The sequence below is a fragment of the Schistocerca gregaria genome, chromosome 2 (genome assembly GCF_023897955.1).
Source record: "Schistocerca gregaria isolate iqSchGreg1 chromosome 2, iqSchGreg1.2, whole genome shotgun sequence".
NCBI classification, from domain to species: domain Eukaryota; kingdom Metazoa; phylum Arthropoda; class Insecta; order Orthoptera; family Acrididae; genus Schistocerca; species Schistocerca gregaria.
The window spans coordinates 197,421,432-197,439,495 of NC_064921.1; the positions used below are offsets into that span (position 1 = coordinate 197,421,432).

General features: G+C 43.0%; 1 protein-coding gene across 1 annotated transcript in view; it reads right to left on the minus strand.

The window, feature by feature from the left end:
- Window positions 1-446: 446 nt before the first annotated feature.
- The window catches only part of LOC126336671 (dehydrogenase/reductase SDR family member 11-like), a 32,159-nt gene continuing 14,541 nt past the window's right edge, over window positions 447-18,064 (minus strand). Inside the window, exons 4-6 of the mRNA XM_050000618.1 lie at window positions 16,206-16,335; window positions 14,427-14,570; window positions 447-861 (exon numbers count right to left, since the gene is read on the minus strand). Coding sequence (XP_049856575.1) covers window positions 820-861; window positions 14,427-14,570; window positions 16,206-16,335 — 316 coding nt within the window. The 3' untranslated portion in view covers window positions 447-819. The remainder of the gene's footprint in view (window positions 862-14,426; window positions 14,571-16,205; window positions 16,336-18,064) is intronic.

Below are 18,064 nucleotides of genomic sequence, written 5' to 3' on the forward strand. Positions count from 1 at the left end.
GAAGAGTTCACAAAATTAATTGACACTGACCCTCTGAGCATGTGGGAAGGGTGAATACCTCACTCATAAAATATTTTCGTCTGCTAAAAAATTTGTCGGCGCAGTAATAGGAATATTATGCTCAAATACATTCCTTCAACTAAACTTTATTCGCGACTGAATATTTTATGACTGCTGACAAGTGATGAAAAATGTATCTTCCTGAAATTAGGCACTCTTATAGACAAAAGTGATTCCGAGGTTCCATGAATATTGCATTGATTACTTGCAGAGATATTGTGAACTGGACTATCGATTCGGTAAGTGGACAAGGTACATAATTTATGACAAAAACTAGAAGCAAAATTCAAGCGCAAAATATTTAGTAGAGGTTTTTGAAGGATATTCTTGAAATCGCTGCACAAATAATGTAGTATTACTGCACCATACTGTCGAGTAAAAGTACATAAAACATGAAAGCTTTTGTTTTATTGTTACGTCACCTATGCCAGATAACGTCTAAGTTTTACATAAAAATGTTAGAACTATTTTCCAGTGCCACATGTGCCTATGTGCTACATTTAAGGTTTTGAGATACTGGAATTATTAACATACTCATAAGGGCGGCGTTGAAGTTATTTCGAAGCTAACAAAAATCTCGAGTTTATCACAGAAAGCAGTCTAATAATACTTCTCCACGGAGAAATTAGAAGCTTTTCTACATATTCGATTGTATTGTTTAATTTCTTCAGTTGTGATGATAACTGCTATCATGTTTCGGCACAACTGGGAGCAACTGAGTAATAAATATGTATATGTTTCTCATCGATGTCGAGGCCTTCAGTAATCAAAACCAGTTGGACGGATGATTATGTCATGGATCTGAAACAAAAATAAAATTTTTTGATTAAAACTAATTGAAATAATTGAGAGCGTATAAATTTGAAGGAAGATGAAGACAATTTGGTTCAAGTTAATTCCTGACACGTCAGTTTACACGGAAGAACTGTGCTACAATTGAAAACCTCTAAAGGAGCATGTGTCCTCAAGAAGCAAAAACGTCCCCCAATCACTATCAAATATTTCCACTAAAGTGTCTTGTCTATTACGTTTAAAAATAGCTGTATTAGACATGTTTGGATTCGAAAATATAAATCACCTGAGAGTTTAAAGTGATAATGATACTTGGAACTCTAAAAGCAAAGAATTAAGAAATCTCACTGTATACATGAATCTTCATTCTAGAGCCATACAGCAAGAAAGGTAAATTTTCCTCATACCCGTCAAGTTAAGCTCTCAGTAGCTGCTATCATCGTCTTAGGTAGCAGAATTACATCGGTGAAAATTTATCATGTTTGTGTTGAACGTGCCTTAACCGTAAAAATTTTACACGATACAACGATATACTTTCATGACATACATTGTTAAGTTGATTATCTGAAGAAAGTAACTGTATTGGCACGTGGGACACGAGATTTTTGTTCTGTATGCTAACGGCAAAAACAAGCTGTGGCGTAGTGGAAAAACAGATGGAACGGATTTGGATCAACCAGACACAAAAACTAGGCTCATGCGTAATTAATAAACCAAGACACCTACCTCTAATAACCGAACAAGTGCCTAAATAAAAATTTATATTACACTTGTTAATAACAACGGATTTTCTGAGGAAATATCACGGTACATTAGCGACTCTCAAACAACGAGTGCTCACAACACTCTCGTTAACTGCACTCTCACGTGAGCAGCGCGTGGCGGTAAATTATGTTACAACTAAGTGTAACAATAATCAGGTCCAGTTTAAGGCCCAAGCGACACGAGCTACCGCTTGGGGTGTCAGAGGTGCCACAACTATGAGATTTCTGTACGAGTCGCTTGGAGCGGGAATCTGAGTTGGGCGCCAGGGGTGCCCAAGTACAAGGTTTGTATATATTTCTTGTCACACTTAGCAGCAGAAACTGCTGAGATGGGCGAAAGTGCGAGGAGGATGAAGGGGGGGGAGGGGCGTAATAATAAGCCGCTTGTGTGGAAAATGTTCTCGAACCTCCGCAGCTCGTGGTCGTGCGGTAGCGTACTCGCTTCCCATGCCCGGGTTCCCGGGTTCGATTCCCGGCGGGGTCAGGAATTTGCTCTGCCTCGTGATGACTGGGTGTTGTGTGATGTCCTTAGGTTAGTCAGATTTAAGTACTTTTAAGTTCTAGGGGACTGATGACCATAGCTGCTAAGTCCCATAGTGCTCAGAGCCATCTGAACCTTTTTTTTTTTTTCTTTTTGAACCGGCTCTGCCGTTAATCTATGGAAAGCAAACCGGCTCTTGCAACACTCAGAATTAAGGAGGAGGAGGAGGAGATTAGTGTTTAACATCTCGTCGACAACGAGGTCCTTAGAGACGGAGCACAAGATCGGGTGAGGGAAGGATGGGGAAGGAAATCGGCCGTGCCCTTTCATAGAAACCATCCCGGCATTTGCCTGAAGCGATTTAGGGAAATCACGGAAAACCTAAATCAGGATGGCCGGAGACGGGATTGAACCGTCGTCCTCCCGAATGCGAGTCCAGTGTGCTAACCACTGCGCCACCTCGCTCGGTTCAGAATTAAGGATCCAGCCGATAAATGGAGTAGATTTTGGGATTGATGCAGATAAAAAAATTTGAAGAGCTGGTAAATTTCAGTCAAACGCAATGAATAATGCAATCCCAGCAATAATTAAGAATGCGTGAAAGCTAAAACATAAGTCCGTTCCAAAGAAAAAACGGACTTAACAGATGGCCAAAGAGGCACACGGATAAAAAAATGATAAAAATATTTGTTCGTGTTGTATGATTACAAATGAACCATTTTTGGATTTTTCCCTTTACCTTTACTTTGAAACGTTGCATCTATCAAGGTCAACGGGAAGTATCCTACAGGTGATGAGTGGGTTTTTGAGTGTCAAAATATGTGACGTAATTCTTTTCATGGTTTTGAAGTAGACGCTTAAAATATTTACTATGGACCTTAACATGTGACATAAATCTGAACGTGATACGAATACCCTTTCCAGAGGAAAAGAGTTCTTAACATTCGGACAGACAGACAGACAGACAGACAAATGGACAACAAAGAAATCATATAGGGCCTAAAGGTTCCGTTTTTACAGACTGAGGCACGGAACCCTAAAAACAGTAGCAATTTTCAACAAAAAAGAGGACAGACACAAAAGAAACAAAGCGTTGCAGTCCAATATGTTTATTAAGCACATCAGCCAAACTATAAAAAGAACTACTATGCGGTAAACTGAAATAACATACAAAACTTTGTCCATGTGAAGGAATCACAATCTAGATTCAGAAAAGGCAAATCAGCAGAATCAAGTAACCAACACATCAGACGAAAAGTACCTAATCAGAATAAAGATAGACATAGTCAGAGCTTATGACAACCTCTTGTGCCTTACCTTGTTCTCTACAATGGGACACATAAAAAGACCAAGAAATCCCACATCACTTCCCGATCCTTCAGTACTATTCTGCAGAAAAGGAAGCTAAATCGGTTTGTCGGTAGAGGATGACATAAAACATCTAAGCAAAGGAGAGTGGTCGAAACACATTTCACTAAAGAACGTTCATAGGGCTCTGTATTAGGAGCAGAGTTCTGAGATATTATCCTGGAAAGTCAGTTACAGTTAGTAAGTGAACTGCTGCATACAGGACGATGCATCACACACTCTGACGAGCTAATGTTAGTAATAACTCGCAGCTGTAGACCAGAGTTAGCAGAAAATATTCTGTTTGTAATGACACCACTTCTGGCTTCACGTTTATGAAATGAATTAGAAACAGCGGCAATTATATTGGTATGTATTGTTCTCAAACTGTCATGGACAGGAAATCCAGCTATAAGCAAATAAAGTAACAGTTGGATTAAGAGACGCATTGTGGCAAAAGGTGTGGAGTCGCAGATTGATGAGAAGCTATTTTTTTATGAATATATTCAGACGTCGAGCCTGGAATCAAGTAGCAATTACGAGAGTACGGTCGTCGAAAAGATGCAACACTTCAGACTGAAGCACGTTTACTGGTTACAAACGAAAGGAGCTGAACTGTCTGCCTGGGCAGATAGTGCGCCAGTTTGCACACACACAGAAAGCGCCGGTCGCGTGAAACTCAGCTTGTTCTTTTGTCGCAAGATATCCTGCGAACCATGGATAAAGGGCAACAGGAAGTTTCCACAATCCTAGATTTCCGGAAAGCGTTTATCGCAATGCCTCAATGCAGGCTTTTAGCATACAGAATAGCTTCTCAGATACTTGAGTTTCTCGAGGGGTTTTTGAACAACAGAGCCCAGTACGTCTTCCTGGACGGCGAGTATACGCTAGAGACAAGGGTGTCACCAGGAGTACCCATGGAAGTCTGATAAGATCTTTCTTGTCCTTCATATACAAAAACTTTCTGACGGATAGGGTATGCACTAATCTGCGACTGTTTGCTGATGACACTGCAGTGTTCGGGAATGTGTGGTTGTTGGGTGACTGTAGGAGGAGTTTCTATTTGGTGTGATGAATGGCATGTTTCTCTAAATGTGGAAAAATATAAGTTGATGGAGATGAGTAAAAAAATGTTGAATACAGCATTAGTAGTGTGCTGCTTGACACAGATCCAAGTGTAACGCTGCAAAGCGATATGAAATGGACATGTGGGTAAGCAGGGTTGTAGGAAGCCGTATAGTGACATCGGTTTATTGGGAGAATTCTAGGAAAGTGTAACTCATCTGCAAAGGAGACCGTGTACAGAACACTTCTTGGACTCAATCATGAGTACTCCCCGACTGCTTGAGGTCCCCTCCATATTGTACTAAAGGAAGATACCGAAGTAATCCAGAGGCGGGCTGCTAGATTTGTCACCGGTTGATTCGAACAACGCGCACTTATTACGCAGATGTTTCGGGAAGAGAAATGAGAATCCCTGGAGGGAAGGCGACTTTCTTTTCGAAGAACACTAGAGAACGGGTGTTTCAAGCTGGCTGCAGAACGATTTTACTGTCGCCAACCTACATTTCACATAAGGACCAGGATAATAACATAAGAGAAATTAGGGCTCTTACAGGGCATATAGGAAGTCAGTTTTCGCTCGCTCTGTTTGCCAGTGGAACTGTAAATGATATGACTGGTTCTGGTGTAGGGTGCCCTCCGCCACGGACCATAAGGCGCCTTTCTGAGGTGCAGAACATGAGTTCAGCCTCCCTCCGATCTTATTCAATCTGCACATTACGCAAGCAGTGAAGGAAACCAAGCAGAAATTCGGAAGACGGCCGGTGTGGCCGAGCGATTCTAGGCGCTAGAGTTTGGAACCGCGCGACCGCTACGGTCGCAGGTTCGAATCCTGCCTCGGGCATGGATGTGTGTGATGTCCTTAGGTTGGTTAGGTTTAAGTAGTTCTAAGTTCTAGGGGACTGATGGCCTCAGAAGTTTAGTCCCATAGTGCTCAGAGCCATAAGAAATTCGGAAAGGGAACCAAAAATTCAGAGAGAAGAAATAAAAATTTGAGTTCTGACGATGACATTGCAATTTTATCAGAGACGGCAAAAGACTTGCAAGAGTAGCTGAACGAATTTGAGTAGTATCTTGGTAACAGTAAAACAAGGATAATGGGGACGCAGTCGAATTAAATCAGGCGATGTTGATAGAATTAGATTAAGACACGAGTAGTCAGTGAGTTATGCCATTTGGGCAATAAAATAACAGTAAACTCTCGAAGTAGATAGGATAGATAACGCATATTGTAAATAGGAAAAAAAGCGGTTACGAGAAAGAGAAAATTGTTAACATGGGACATAAATTAATGTGTTAAGAAGTTTTTTCTGAAAATATTTCTCTGGAGAGTCCCTTGTGCGAAGTGAAACGTGGACGATGAGCAGTTCACACAAGATGGGAACAGAATCTTTTGAAATACACTGACGCAAAAAATATCACGACACCAAGAATGAGTTGTGCGACATAAAAGGAAATTGGTAGGCGTGTTTCTGAAAGATGATGTCTGTTCAAATTTCGTGCCACTCGCTAGTAGCGCCACTACGAGGACGCCAGTCAGGTTTACTTTAAATACGCTCTCTAACAGTCGTGAGCGTTATTTACCTTTGGGATTTGACGTGACGAGTTGATGTTAGTGAAGAACGCCTTTAAGGCCATTAGCAGCGCCTCCCTAAGTTTGAACGAGGTCGTGTAATAGGGCTTCGAGAAGTTGGATGTTCCTTTCACGATACTGCAGAGAGACTTGGCAGGAATATCGGCACTGTATACGATTGCTGTCAGCGGAGGACACGAAAATGTAAGGTCGCAAGAAGACTAGACTCCAGACGGTTACATGGCACTACCGAGAGGGAAGACAACGCACCATGTTCGGCGTATGGCTCTGGTGTATCGTACTGCATCTGCAGCAGCAATCTGAGCAGTTGTTGGCAAGACAGTGCCACAACGAACTGTTACAAATCGGATACTTCAATGACAGCTCAGAGCCGGATGCCCTGAAGCATGCATTCTACGGGCCCCAACCAACCGCGGTTTGCGACTTCACTTGTGTCAAGAGAGAGCTCACTGGAGGGCAGGGATTTAAGCTGGTTCTTCCTCGGTGCCTGTGACGGCCATGTGTTGATTAGATGGAGACAAGCTGAGGGTCTGCAATAAACTTGTCTTTGTGCTACACACGCTGGAACTATACCTGGAGGTATGGTCTGGGGTGTGGCTTCGTATGACAGTAGGAGCGCTCTCGTGGTTATCCCACCCTGACTGCAAAATTGTTCGTCGTCTGGTGATTCGACCTGTTGTACTGCCATTCGTGGAAAGCGTTTCAGGGGGTATTTTCCAACAGGATAACGCTCGCCTGCCTAGCGCTGTTGTAACCCAATATGGTCTACAGGGTGTCGACACGTTGCCTTGGCGTGTCTGCTCATCAGATCTGTCTCCAATGGGACATTATCGGACGACAACTCAAGCGTCATCCACAAACACCCTTGACCGGCCCTGTTCTGACCGACCAAGTGCAGAACCTGACATCCGGCACGTGTACAACACAATGCATGCACGTTTGCGTGCTTGCGTTCAACATTCTGGCACTTACACTGGTTATGTAACAGCATTTCACATTTGAAATGCCGTATCTCATGCTTACATTAATCTGTAATCTTGCAATGCTAATCACTTACATGGTTACCTAGACAAATGTATTCCCGACATTTGGTTACTCTGTATTAATTACTTCTTGGTGTTGCAGTTTTTCCGCTTGTGAATGTGATACAAAAAGAAGGTGATAATTGGAAGGATGGATCGAATAACTAAGTTAAAGTCGTATGAACGACTGGCTGGAAGACCCTGATGGGCAGGTTCATCCGCCTAATTGGAAAGATTTTTCCCATCCTTCGTGCCCACAGACGCATTGGGCTCGCGAAGTATGAGCTGTGTGCAGAAGTGTAGCTATAAAATATAAGTTGAATAACAGGGAAATTCCTACTTCTACATCTACATCTACATTGTTACTCTGCAATTCACACTTAAGTGCCTGGCAGAGGGTTCATCGAACCATTTCCATACTACTTCTCAACCATTCCACTCTCGAACAGCGAGTGGGAAAAAGGAACACCTACATCTTTCCGTCCGTGCTCTGATTTCTCTTATGATCCTTTCTCCCTACGTAGTTGGGTGTCAACAAAATATTTTCGCATTCGGAAGAGAAAGTTGGTGATTGAAATGCCGTAAACAGATAACGCACCAAATATATATATATATATATATATATATATATATATATATATATATATATATATATAACGCCTTTGTTTCAGTGACTGCCACTCTCATCTCTATTGCGCGATAACACGAAACGAGCTGGCCTTCTTTGCACTCTTTCGATGTCCTCCGTCAATTCTACCTGGTAAGGATCCCACACCGTGCAACAATATTCCAGCAGAGGACGGACAAGTGTAACGTAGGCTGTCACTTTAGTGGGTTTGTCGCATCTTCTAAGTGTTCTGCCAACAAAGCACAGTTTTTCTTTCGCCTTCCCCACAATATTATCTATGTGGTCTTTACAATTTTAGTTGCTCGTAATTGTAATTCCTAGTTATTTAGTCGAATTGACAGCCCTTAGATTTCTGCGATTTATCGTATAACCAAAATTTATCGGATTTCTTTTAGTACCCGTGTGGATGACCTCGAACTTTCCTTTGTTTAGTGTCAATTGCCACTTTTCGCACCATACAGAAATTCTCTCTAGTTCATTTTGTAATTGGAACTGATCGTCTGATGATTTTACTAGACGGTAAATTACAGCGTCATCTGCAAACAACCTTAGGGGGCTGCTCAGTTAATCACCTAGGTCATTTATGTAAATCAGGAACAGCAGAGGGCGTATGACACTACCTTGCGGGACGACAGATATCACTTCTGTTCTACTCCACGATTTACCGTTTTTCACTACGAACTGTGACCCCTCTGAAAGGAAATCACGAACCCAGACACACAACTGAGACGATACTCTATATACACGCAATTCGATTAATAGTCTCTTGTGAGGCACGGTATCAAAAGCCTTCTGGAAATCTAGGAATACGGAATCGATCTGGGATCCCTTGTCGACAGCACTCATTGCTTCATGGGAATAAAGAGCTATCTGTGTTGCACAAGAACGATATTTTCTGAATTCGCGTTGGTTATGTAGTAATAAGTCATTTTCTTCAAGGAGATTCATAATGTTCGGGTACAGTATATGCTCCAAAATCCTACTGTAATTCAATGAGTTACTTCTATTTCCTTTCTCGAATGTTGGAGTGACCTGTGTTACTTTTCAGTCTTTACGAACAGACCTTCCGTCGAGCGAGCAGTTGTATATTATTGCTAAGAATGGCGCTTTTGTGTTTGCACACTCTGAAAGGAACCTGACTGGTATACCATCTGGACCGGAATACTTGCCTTTCTTAAGTGATTTGAGTTGTTTCGCAACACCTACGATACCTACTTTTATGTCACACATGTTAACAGCTGTTCAGGTTTCGAATTCTGGAATATTTACTTCGTCCTATTTCGTGAAGGAATTACGGAAAACTGCATTTAGTAACTCCGCTTTAGTGGCACCATCATCGGTAACATTTCCATCGCTATAGTGCAGTCTCTTTGGGTTTTCTAACATATTTTGAGACAGTGTTTCATTGTGGAAACTATTAAAAGCACCTCGCATTGACGTCCGCACTAAATTTCGAGCTTCCGTGTAATTTAGCCAGTCTTTGGGATTTTGCGTTCTTCTGAATTTGGCATGCTTTTTTTGTTGCTTCTGCAACAGTATTCTGACGAGTTTTGTGTACCATGGTGGATCAGTCCCGTCTCTTTTTAACTTATGCGGTATGAATCTGTCTATTGCTGTCGATATTGTACCTTTGAATTTGAGCCATATCTGGTCTACACTTACATAATTAACTTGGAATGAATGGAGACTCTCTCTTAGGAAGGCATCAAGCGAATTTTTATCTCCTGTTTTAAATAGATATATTTTGCTTTTATTTTTAGTGGTTTTGGTTGATATGGTTTTAGCCTCGTTACAATGACCTTGTTTTCACTTAATCCCTGTATCCGTCATGACGCTCTCTATTAGATCAGGATTATTTATGGCTAAGAGGTCAAGTGTGTTTTCGCAACCACTTACAATTCGTGTAGGCTCATGAACTAATTGTTCAAAGTAATTCTCAGACAAAGCATTTAGTACAATTTCGGAAGATGTTTTCTGTCTGCCACCGGCTTTGAAGATGTATTTTCGCCAACAAATCGAGGGTAGATTGAAGTCTCCACCAATTACAACTGTATGAGTTGGGTACTTATTTGTAATGAGATCCCAGTTTTCTTTGAACCGTTCAGCTATTATATGATCTGAGTCGGAGGGTCGGTAGAAACAGCCAATTATTATTTTTGTACGGCTGTTGAGTATAACCCCTACCCATAGTAATTCGCAGGAACTACCTATTTCAACTTCACTACAAGATAAACAACTACCAACAGACACAAACACACTACCACCTACTTTATGTAATCTATCCTTTCTGAACAGGGTTTGCGCCTCTGTTAAATTTTCTGCAGAATATATCTCCGACTTAACCAGCTTTCTGTTTCTATAACGATTTCAGCTTCAGTGCTTTCTATCAGCTCTTGAAGCTCTGGTACTTTTCCAACACAGCTACAACAATTTACAACTGTTGCTTTCTTTGCTCTGTACCCTTTGTGACTGGAGCCCTTTTTGATCTTTCCCGAGACTGTCTAACTTAAAAAACCGCCCAGTCCACGAAACAAAGCCCCTGCTACCTGTGTAGCTGCCTCCTGTGTGGTGGACACCTGACCTATTTAGCGGAACCCGAAACCCCACCACCTTATGGCGCAAGTCGAGGAATCTGCAGCCTAAACGGTGGCAGAACCGTCTGAGCCTCTGATTCAGACCATCTACTCCGCTCTGTACCAAAGGTCCGCAATCGGTCCTGTCGACGATGCTACAGATGGTGAGCCATGCCTTCATCTCGCTAGCAAGACAGGCAGTCTTCAAACACTGGCTCCGAGCACTATGGGACTTAACATCTGAGGATATCAGTCCCCTAGAACTTAGAACTACTTAAAGCTAACTAACCTAAGGACATCACACCCATCCATGCCAGCGGCAGGATTCGAACCTGCGACCGTAGCAGTCGCGCGGTTCCGAACTGAAGCGCCTAGAACCGCTCGGCCACCGCGGCCGGCAGGCAGGCTTCATCCACTCAGATAGCCGCCAGAAACCAGAGAGAATCTCTTCCGATCCATAGCGACACACGTCATTTGTGCCGACACGAGCCACCACCCGCAGTTGGCTGCACCCTGTACCCTTCGTGACATCCGGAAGGACGCATTCCACTTGGATGATTTCCCCCCCCCCCCCCCCAGTATGCACACGGAATGCACATTGGCTTTCTTCCCGCCCTTAGCTGCCATATCCCTAAGGGGCTCCATCATCCACCTAACATTGGAGCTCTTAATGACAAGCAATCCCACTCTCTGCGCTTGTCCGGACCTCTCAGGAGGACCGGCCACTGCCAGTACTTTCAGCAGTGGGCGGTGCCTCAGACCTGTTACGGAGGCGTGGAGGCGTAAGGGTACAGCCTTGCGGCCAGCACCAACTTTCGCCTTCCGCCAAGGGACTCGTGACCCCTCGACGGTTCGCCGATCACCGTCAGGCAAGTGTCGACCGGCACGGACGTCCGAATCCAAGGGCGCAAATGGCACCAGAGATCCCAGGCGATGCTACAGGTTCCAGAGGTGCCAAAGCGCTCGCCTCGGGTGTCCCAATGTCACCGCGGCCCAGGGCAACAGCCTTGAGCCTGTCGACCACGGCCAACACAGCTTCCTGCTGTTTACAGACGGTGGCCAATTCCTCCTGAACCCGTACACAAAAGGCGCAGTCCCTATCCACCCCTAACAATTTTTCTTCCCTCTCTTTTATCTCAAAAGCCGTTCAAAACAAACAGATGACTGACGACTACGCGAATTCACACTATACGGGCACTAAAACGCGTTGCTACAACTCTCAAATACTATAATACGCCCGAAATTTGTGAATTAAACTATGCAAGTACCCAAAAACACGCAAAGAAATTAAGAATTAAACAATAAAAAAGTAAGTGAGCTACGAGTGCGACTTGCTGCTGGCTGCTGCTTATCGAAAGGCAGCAGGCAGCTCACTTCACGTAATTGGTTATGAACAACAACATAGCTCGCGAGATATTCACTTCTAAATGCTTACTACGTCTTCACTGCAGAAGCCACAGAATTCTCACAAGTGCACAAGTCGGCACTACGAAATATTTCTATCGCCCGCAACCACGCGCAAACTGCTCAACACTCTCCAAGTCTTGACTCCCCATCCAGCACACCCCATGTCCTGTGCGACTGTCCCTCGCGCCGTCCTGTTCACTACTGCCGCTCCACTGACTTCGGTAGTCACCTACCGTAGCAACGAGCGCAGTGATTGGCTAGAGTGCTCCCGCGTTGTCTCCAAACCAAAGCACATCACAAGCATATTGAAACACATACGAAATACTGGATTTACATTTAAATAACTTGAAATTAAATAAATATACCTACAGTTGGACCATAAACACGCTCTAACACACATACACAAACATACATAAACAAATTAAATAAACATATATCAAAGGAATAGAAGCAAAGAAGGCCAGTAGCCTAATGTCTCTATCCTTTCTAAAATACAGTAAATATTTGACCAATTTCTTCATGAATAGTATCTATCAGCTATAAACAAAGACACAGACGAATAAATATATTTACAAGCAAGCTGCTACGGTTTTTTCGTGTAACTGTGGAGTACTTATGGTCTGACGCGATCAATAGTAATCGGCCACTTTGACCTCCAATTACTCGTGTACTATTCGAGTTACATGCCTGTAATTCATACCAATTTAGGTTTACACTAATAGCTTTCTAAAGACATGTCGAATGACAAAATCGGATGAACCGTTTAGATTTTGGAAATTCGTTGCTGGGTGTTACTTGTATAATTTACAGTCAGATACTAAACTTTATACTAATAAAGATATTGAAAATCTGATTACACCATCAGAATTGTCGTGCAAATAATGGTAATATACATGTTTCTTTTTGATGTATCATGATTCCTCTGGCTACTCTTAATTTCTACATGAACTGTGAAATGTCTGCCATTATGGCTCCACAAAGTCAGCCATCTTTGGCACTCCCGGCATACAAATCTCCTTCATCGTCACAAAGCGCAGTCCACGGCACAGCATCAACATGGAATTCCCAGCTACGCAGTTGGCCCGGACCACATGTTGGGGCTACCCCTCGTGGTTCAGCTGATGTTCGGCACCACGCGTTTGCTGACGAGCCCCAGCTTGCCGAGCGGCCTGCGCGGCCACGCCAACTCCGAACTTTGAATATTTTCAGGGCGCCACAATTCGCCCGTTACCTTACAAGTGGCTTGTACAGGATAGGCTAGCTTGAAGAGCTGCATCGAACTAGTCTTCAGGCCGAAGGCTACAACAGCATTACTGTGAGTTTCTGATTAGAGTTGTAAGACTACTGTAGTCTACTATAGACTGTCATAAGTAAGTTAGGCAAGCCCGCCCAGGTAGCCGCGCAGGAATGTGTCATGGCCCCGGGCACGATTCTGCCCGGCAGATTAGTGTCGAGGTCCGGTGTGCTGGCCAGCCTGTGGATGGTTTTTAAGCCAGTTTTCTATCTACCTCGGCGAATGCGGGCTGGTTCCCCTTATTCTGCCTCAGTTAACGCTACGTCGGCGATTGCTGCACGTATGTGTACACCACCATTACTCTACCACGCAAATATTTGGGGTTACACTTGTCTGGTATGAGACGTTCCCTGGGGAGGTCCACTGGGAGCTGAACCACACAGTAACCCTAATTTCGGTGTGGGGCAGCGGTGGAGTGGGTGGTCTGCTGTGTCCTGTGGTGTGGTTTGATCCACTGAGGACTACGGTGGGGCGATGCCTCTCCATTGTTTGTAGGTCCCCGGTTTAGTACACAATAGACAAGCAGAGGTTACGGTAGCCTCAGTTAAGGTCCTATCCGCTTTAACTGAACGTTAGGCGTGTTGCATACCTATCGGGTGTTACCATATAATGTTCGCTTTCTTTACATTTGCGATCGGTGTCTTACCAGATTCCCCTGAAAACTGGAAACTGTGTGCGGACTAGAAACTGAGTGTGGTTACATAAAGGGCTGGGTAACCTATGGAACATTTTTGTTTTACATACTTATCCTCCGGTCCGCTACTTAAAAGTAAACAGTATTTGTAGCAAATTTGAAACTGCCAATGAGTAAGTCTGGTTTTATTCGAACTTAATTGACTTTTAACGTAAAACACAGAGATGTTGTAGTAAAAATAAAGAAAATAATACAGATTTATCACACAACGCGATAAAACGCAATCTCCTCAACATAACGGTAAAAAAGGATCATATTTCCCTTCAATACGTTGTAGAACTTTAAAATATGTTTCTGTTACAACTTTCGCATTTATCAAAAATGGTTCAAATGTATCTGAGCACTATGGGACTTAACTTCTAAGGTCATCAGTCCCCTAGAACTTAGAACTACTTAAACCTAACTAACCTAAGGACGTCACACACATCCATGCCCGAGGCAGGATTCGAACCTCCGACCGTAGCGGTCGCGCAGTTCCAGACTGTAGCGCCTAGAACCGCACGGCCACCTCGGCCGGCCGCATTTATCAATAGTAACAGGAAGTTCCTGCCTTTGATCATGATTAAGAATGTTCTTTTGAGTACAAAATTGTGTGAACTGAACTTATGGCACATTATGAGTTTCGATATTTTGTGTAGATACGAGCTCTATTCCTGACACTCGGTTGAGCCTATTGTAAATCTCCTTAAAAAAAAAATATGTACTTACCTGTACGCGAGGGTGCTGGGACAACATGTAAACAACAGCACCTGCAATGTCTTCGGGTTCCATGCAGGGGAACATATCGTATACCGCCTCTGTTGCGCCTGCGTTCTTCGCGAGCCCCGTTCTGGTAAGTCCAGGAGAAACCTCCTGTGAGGACAAAAATTCGAGTAAAAAATAATGTTTCTGGTACTCAAAGTTCCAGACTTAGAAACTCAGATCTAAATACTGAATGCAGGTCGATATGCCGGTCATAGTCCTGGAAAACGATAGCATAGTTAAGCGTCATAAAAATATCCAACTACGTAACTAGAAAATTGAAAATGCTGACAGAAAAATGAATAGTTGTAAAAACATCGAATTGTTGTAAAAACGTCGAATTGTAAGCTATTAAAATTTCCTGTTAACACTGATAAAAAATATATATGAAACTTCCTGGCAGATTAAAACTGTGTGCCAGACCGAGACTCCAACTCGGGACCTTTACCTTTCGCGACCAAGTGCTCTACCATCTGAGCTACCCAAGCACGACTGACGCCCCGTCCTCACAGCTTTACTTCCGCCAGTACCTCGTCTCCTACTTTCCAAACTTCACAGAAGCTCTCCTGCGAACCTTGCAGAACTAGCACTCCTGGAAGAAAGGATATTGCGGAGACATGGCTTAGCCACAGCCTGGGGTATGCTTCCAGAATGAGAATTCTGATATATATATTTTCAGCATAAAGAGAAAAGTGCATTATTCGCAAACTACATATGATTCACTTTATACCAAGTAAGCAGACAAGTAGCAAACATGATTATCGACACATATTTTTAAATTTGATAGACTCTATACAACTGCCACAGAAAGAAATGAGAAAGATTTTTTTTCCCTTTTGTGGTGTGACGGGCTTGAGACATACAACAATGTAACGTGCTTATCGTCCTGTGATTAGCACGTTCTGAAGTTCAGATTGCCATCAAAACTGTTGCATGCGGTTGACAGAGAACGTCTGATGTAAACAGAAGGCAATATTGATCCCTTACAGTTTTAGCGTTGAGTTGCGAAATTTTTTTAAGAAAAGAACTTGAGAAAGGAAAAATGATTGCTGGAAAGCTACAAAATCCCTTTACCTTATCCATTTACCAGTTTCTATAGCATTTGCGTTATCTTGTCCTTGTTACATTCGGAATGGAATTTGCAAGTCGTGTCTTACAACGCTCATCTGTATTTCTTAAAATAATGTTCATTGCCCTTTGGAAACTAAGACTCAGTTGTGGTGAGTGGAGGGATTCGGGAAGCGTGTGTGATGTATGTTTTTGTCGATCTATAGTTCTGATTTCACACCATCTTCATAATACAATTACAACAATTCAGTGCACTTACATCACATGGGCGAAACGGATTTTCGAATTTAAGCACTCACATTATCCCACACACATATGTAAGACACCACACATCGGAGAAACATCATAAATGGATGGTCTTACTTAGGGGACATACTACTAGAAGTGGTAAAATGTTGCCTTTATGAGTATAATGTGCCCACTATGGTTAACAGTCCAATTCAGTAAGCGCTTTTCCACTGAATATGCATCGCTTAATACATATTCTGTGTGCACCAGCTTTCATGTTGAGAGAAATCACAGTTAGCATTATTCTCATTAGGCCGCGACTTAGAACACCCAAATATTCCCTGACAAATCATTTTCTTCTGCAAACAGACATGTAAATCGTTTAGTATTGGAAGGAATGAATTTCACAGTTAATTAGGATGTAAGGTATTAATGTGATTAGGAACTTACACCGACTCGAATCTTGCTTTTTCTGGAGACGAGATCTTTCCGGAGGCCCTCCAGTAGCGTCTTGACAGCTTGCTTGCTGGCGCAGTACATTGCGATGCTGCTCTGATTTGGTGTAATGTGTCCCCATATGCTGTGAACACGAAAATTATAATTTTTAAGTCACAATTACAAACAGTATCATCGACTGAAAAATGTCTATAATATTTGTGTCCGAAGTACAGGAAGTGATTAAACTTTTTCTAATATTATCTTACAATGCATGATGAGATCTCAACCTGGGTGCAATTGTCGCTTCGTCACAGGCAAGAAACCAGCTACGAAAAAGCACTTGATCTATTAGACATTGACGCCCTTTCTCAGATAGTTTGAGTTGCTCCAGTTGTTCTTCAGCTGCCCTATACGCGGCAACTCATCAACTGGTTGTATGAATACGTATGATTACTTGAGGTCAGCTCTACCAATGACAGATTGGGCTAGCTGTAATGACAACAGTTAGCGTCCGTTGCCTACGGGTAGCGTCCCTGACTAGTAATCAGGGAGGCTCCAGGATTCTAAGTCTCCCACTGCTTAATTGTTGAATAAAAGTCATCAGCAATAACGGCCGAATACTTCTGGTGTAAGGACACTCGTTCTGCTAAAACCAATGACATATAGGGTGGAGGAGCAGACAGTTTCAGAGCAATGTCTTGCCCTTGGAGGCGAAAAAATCTTCAACGATCAACGGCGCCAGGACACAGAAGGCAATGGAAACCACTACGTTAAGTATGCTTAATGTGATTCCACTGGACATGTGGGCTGTAATTGGAAAATGTATAATGATAATTAAGCCAAAAGATTCAGGATCAGGCCTCCATTTGGATATCCGGATGGGGATTGCCAAGGGGATTGTAACCATGACAAAAGCACTCGGTAACCAAAGAAAAGAAATCATTCTATAAGTATGAGTGTGGAATGTTAGAAGTTTTAATTTGGAAGGAAAGCTAGAAAAATCTGAAAAGGGAAACAGAAAGGCTCAGACTTGATATCGTACAAATCACTGAAGTAAAATGGGAAGAAGACCATGATTTCAGGTCAAGCGAATATAGCAGCACTGAAAAATGGCCTAATAGAAGTAGTTTTCTTTAAGGGTAGGAAGGTAAAGTAGAGAGCGTCTTACTGTGAACAGTTCGGTGATTAGGGCTGTTCTTATCAGAATCGACAGCAAACGAACGCCAACAACAATAGTTCAAGTTCACATGCAGAAGTCTCCAGCAGAGGACAAAGCGACAGACAAAGTACACCTGCCTAATGTCGTGTAGCGCAGGAGTGCAGCAACACGATGTGGCATGGACTTCACTAATGTCTGAAGTAGTGCTGGTGGGAGCTGACACCTTGAATCCTGCATGGCTGTCCATAAATCCGTACGAGTACGAGGGGGTGGAGATCTCTTCTGAACAGCACGTTGCAAGGCATACCACATATGGTCAATAATGTTCATCTCTGGGGAGTTTCGTGGCCAGCAGAAGTGTTTACTCTCAGAATATTCCTGGAGCCATCCTGTAGCAATTCTGCACGTGTAGGGTGTCGCATTGTCGAACTGGAATTGTCGAAGTTCGTCGGAATGCACAAGGGACATGAATTGATGCAGGTGATCAGACGGGATGCTTACGTACTTTTCACATGTCGGAGACGTATGTAGACGTATTAGGGGTCCCATATCACTCCAACTGCTCACGCCCCATACCATTACAGAGCCTTCTGTCACGTTGAACGATTCTCTTCAGTCGTCGTTGGTCCCGTTCTTGCAGTATCTTTACTCGGCCGCAGCAATGTCGGTGATTTGATGTTTTACTGGATTTCTGATATTCACGGTACTGTCG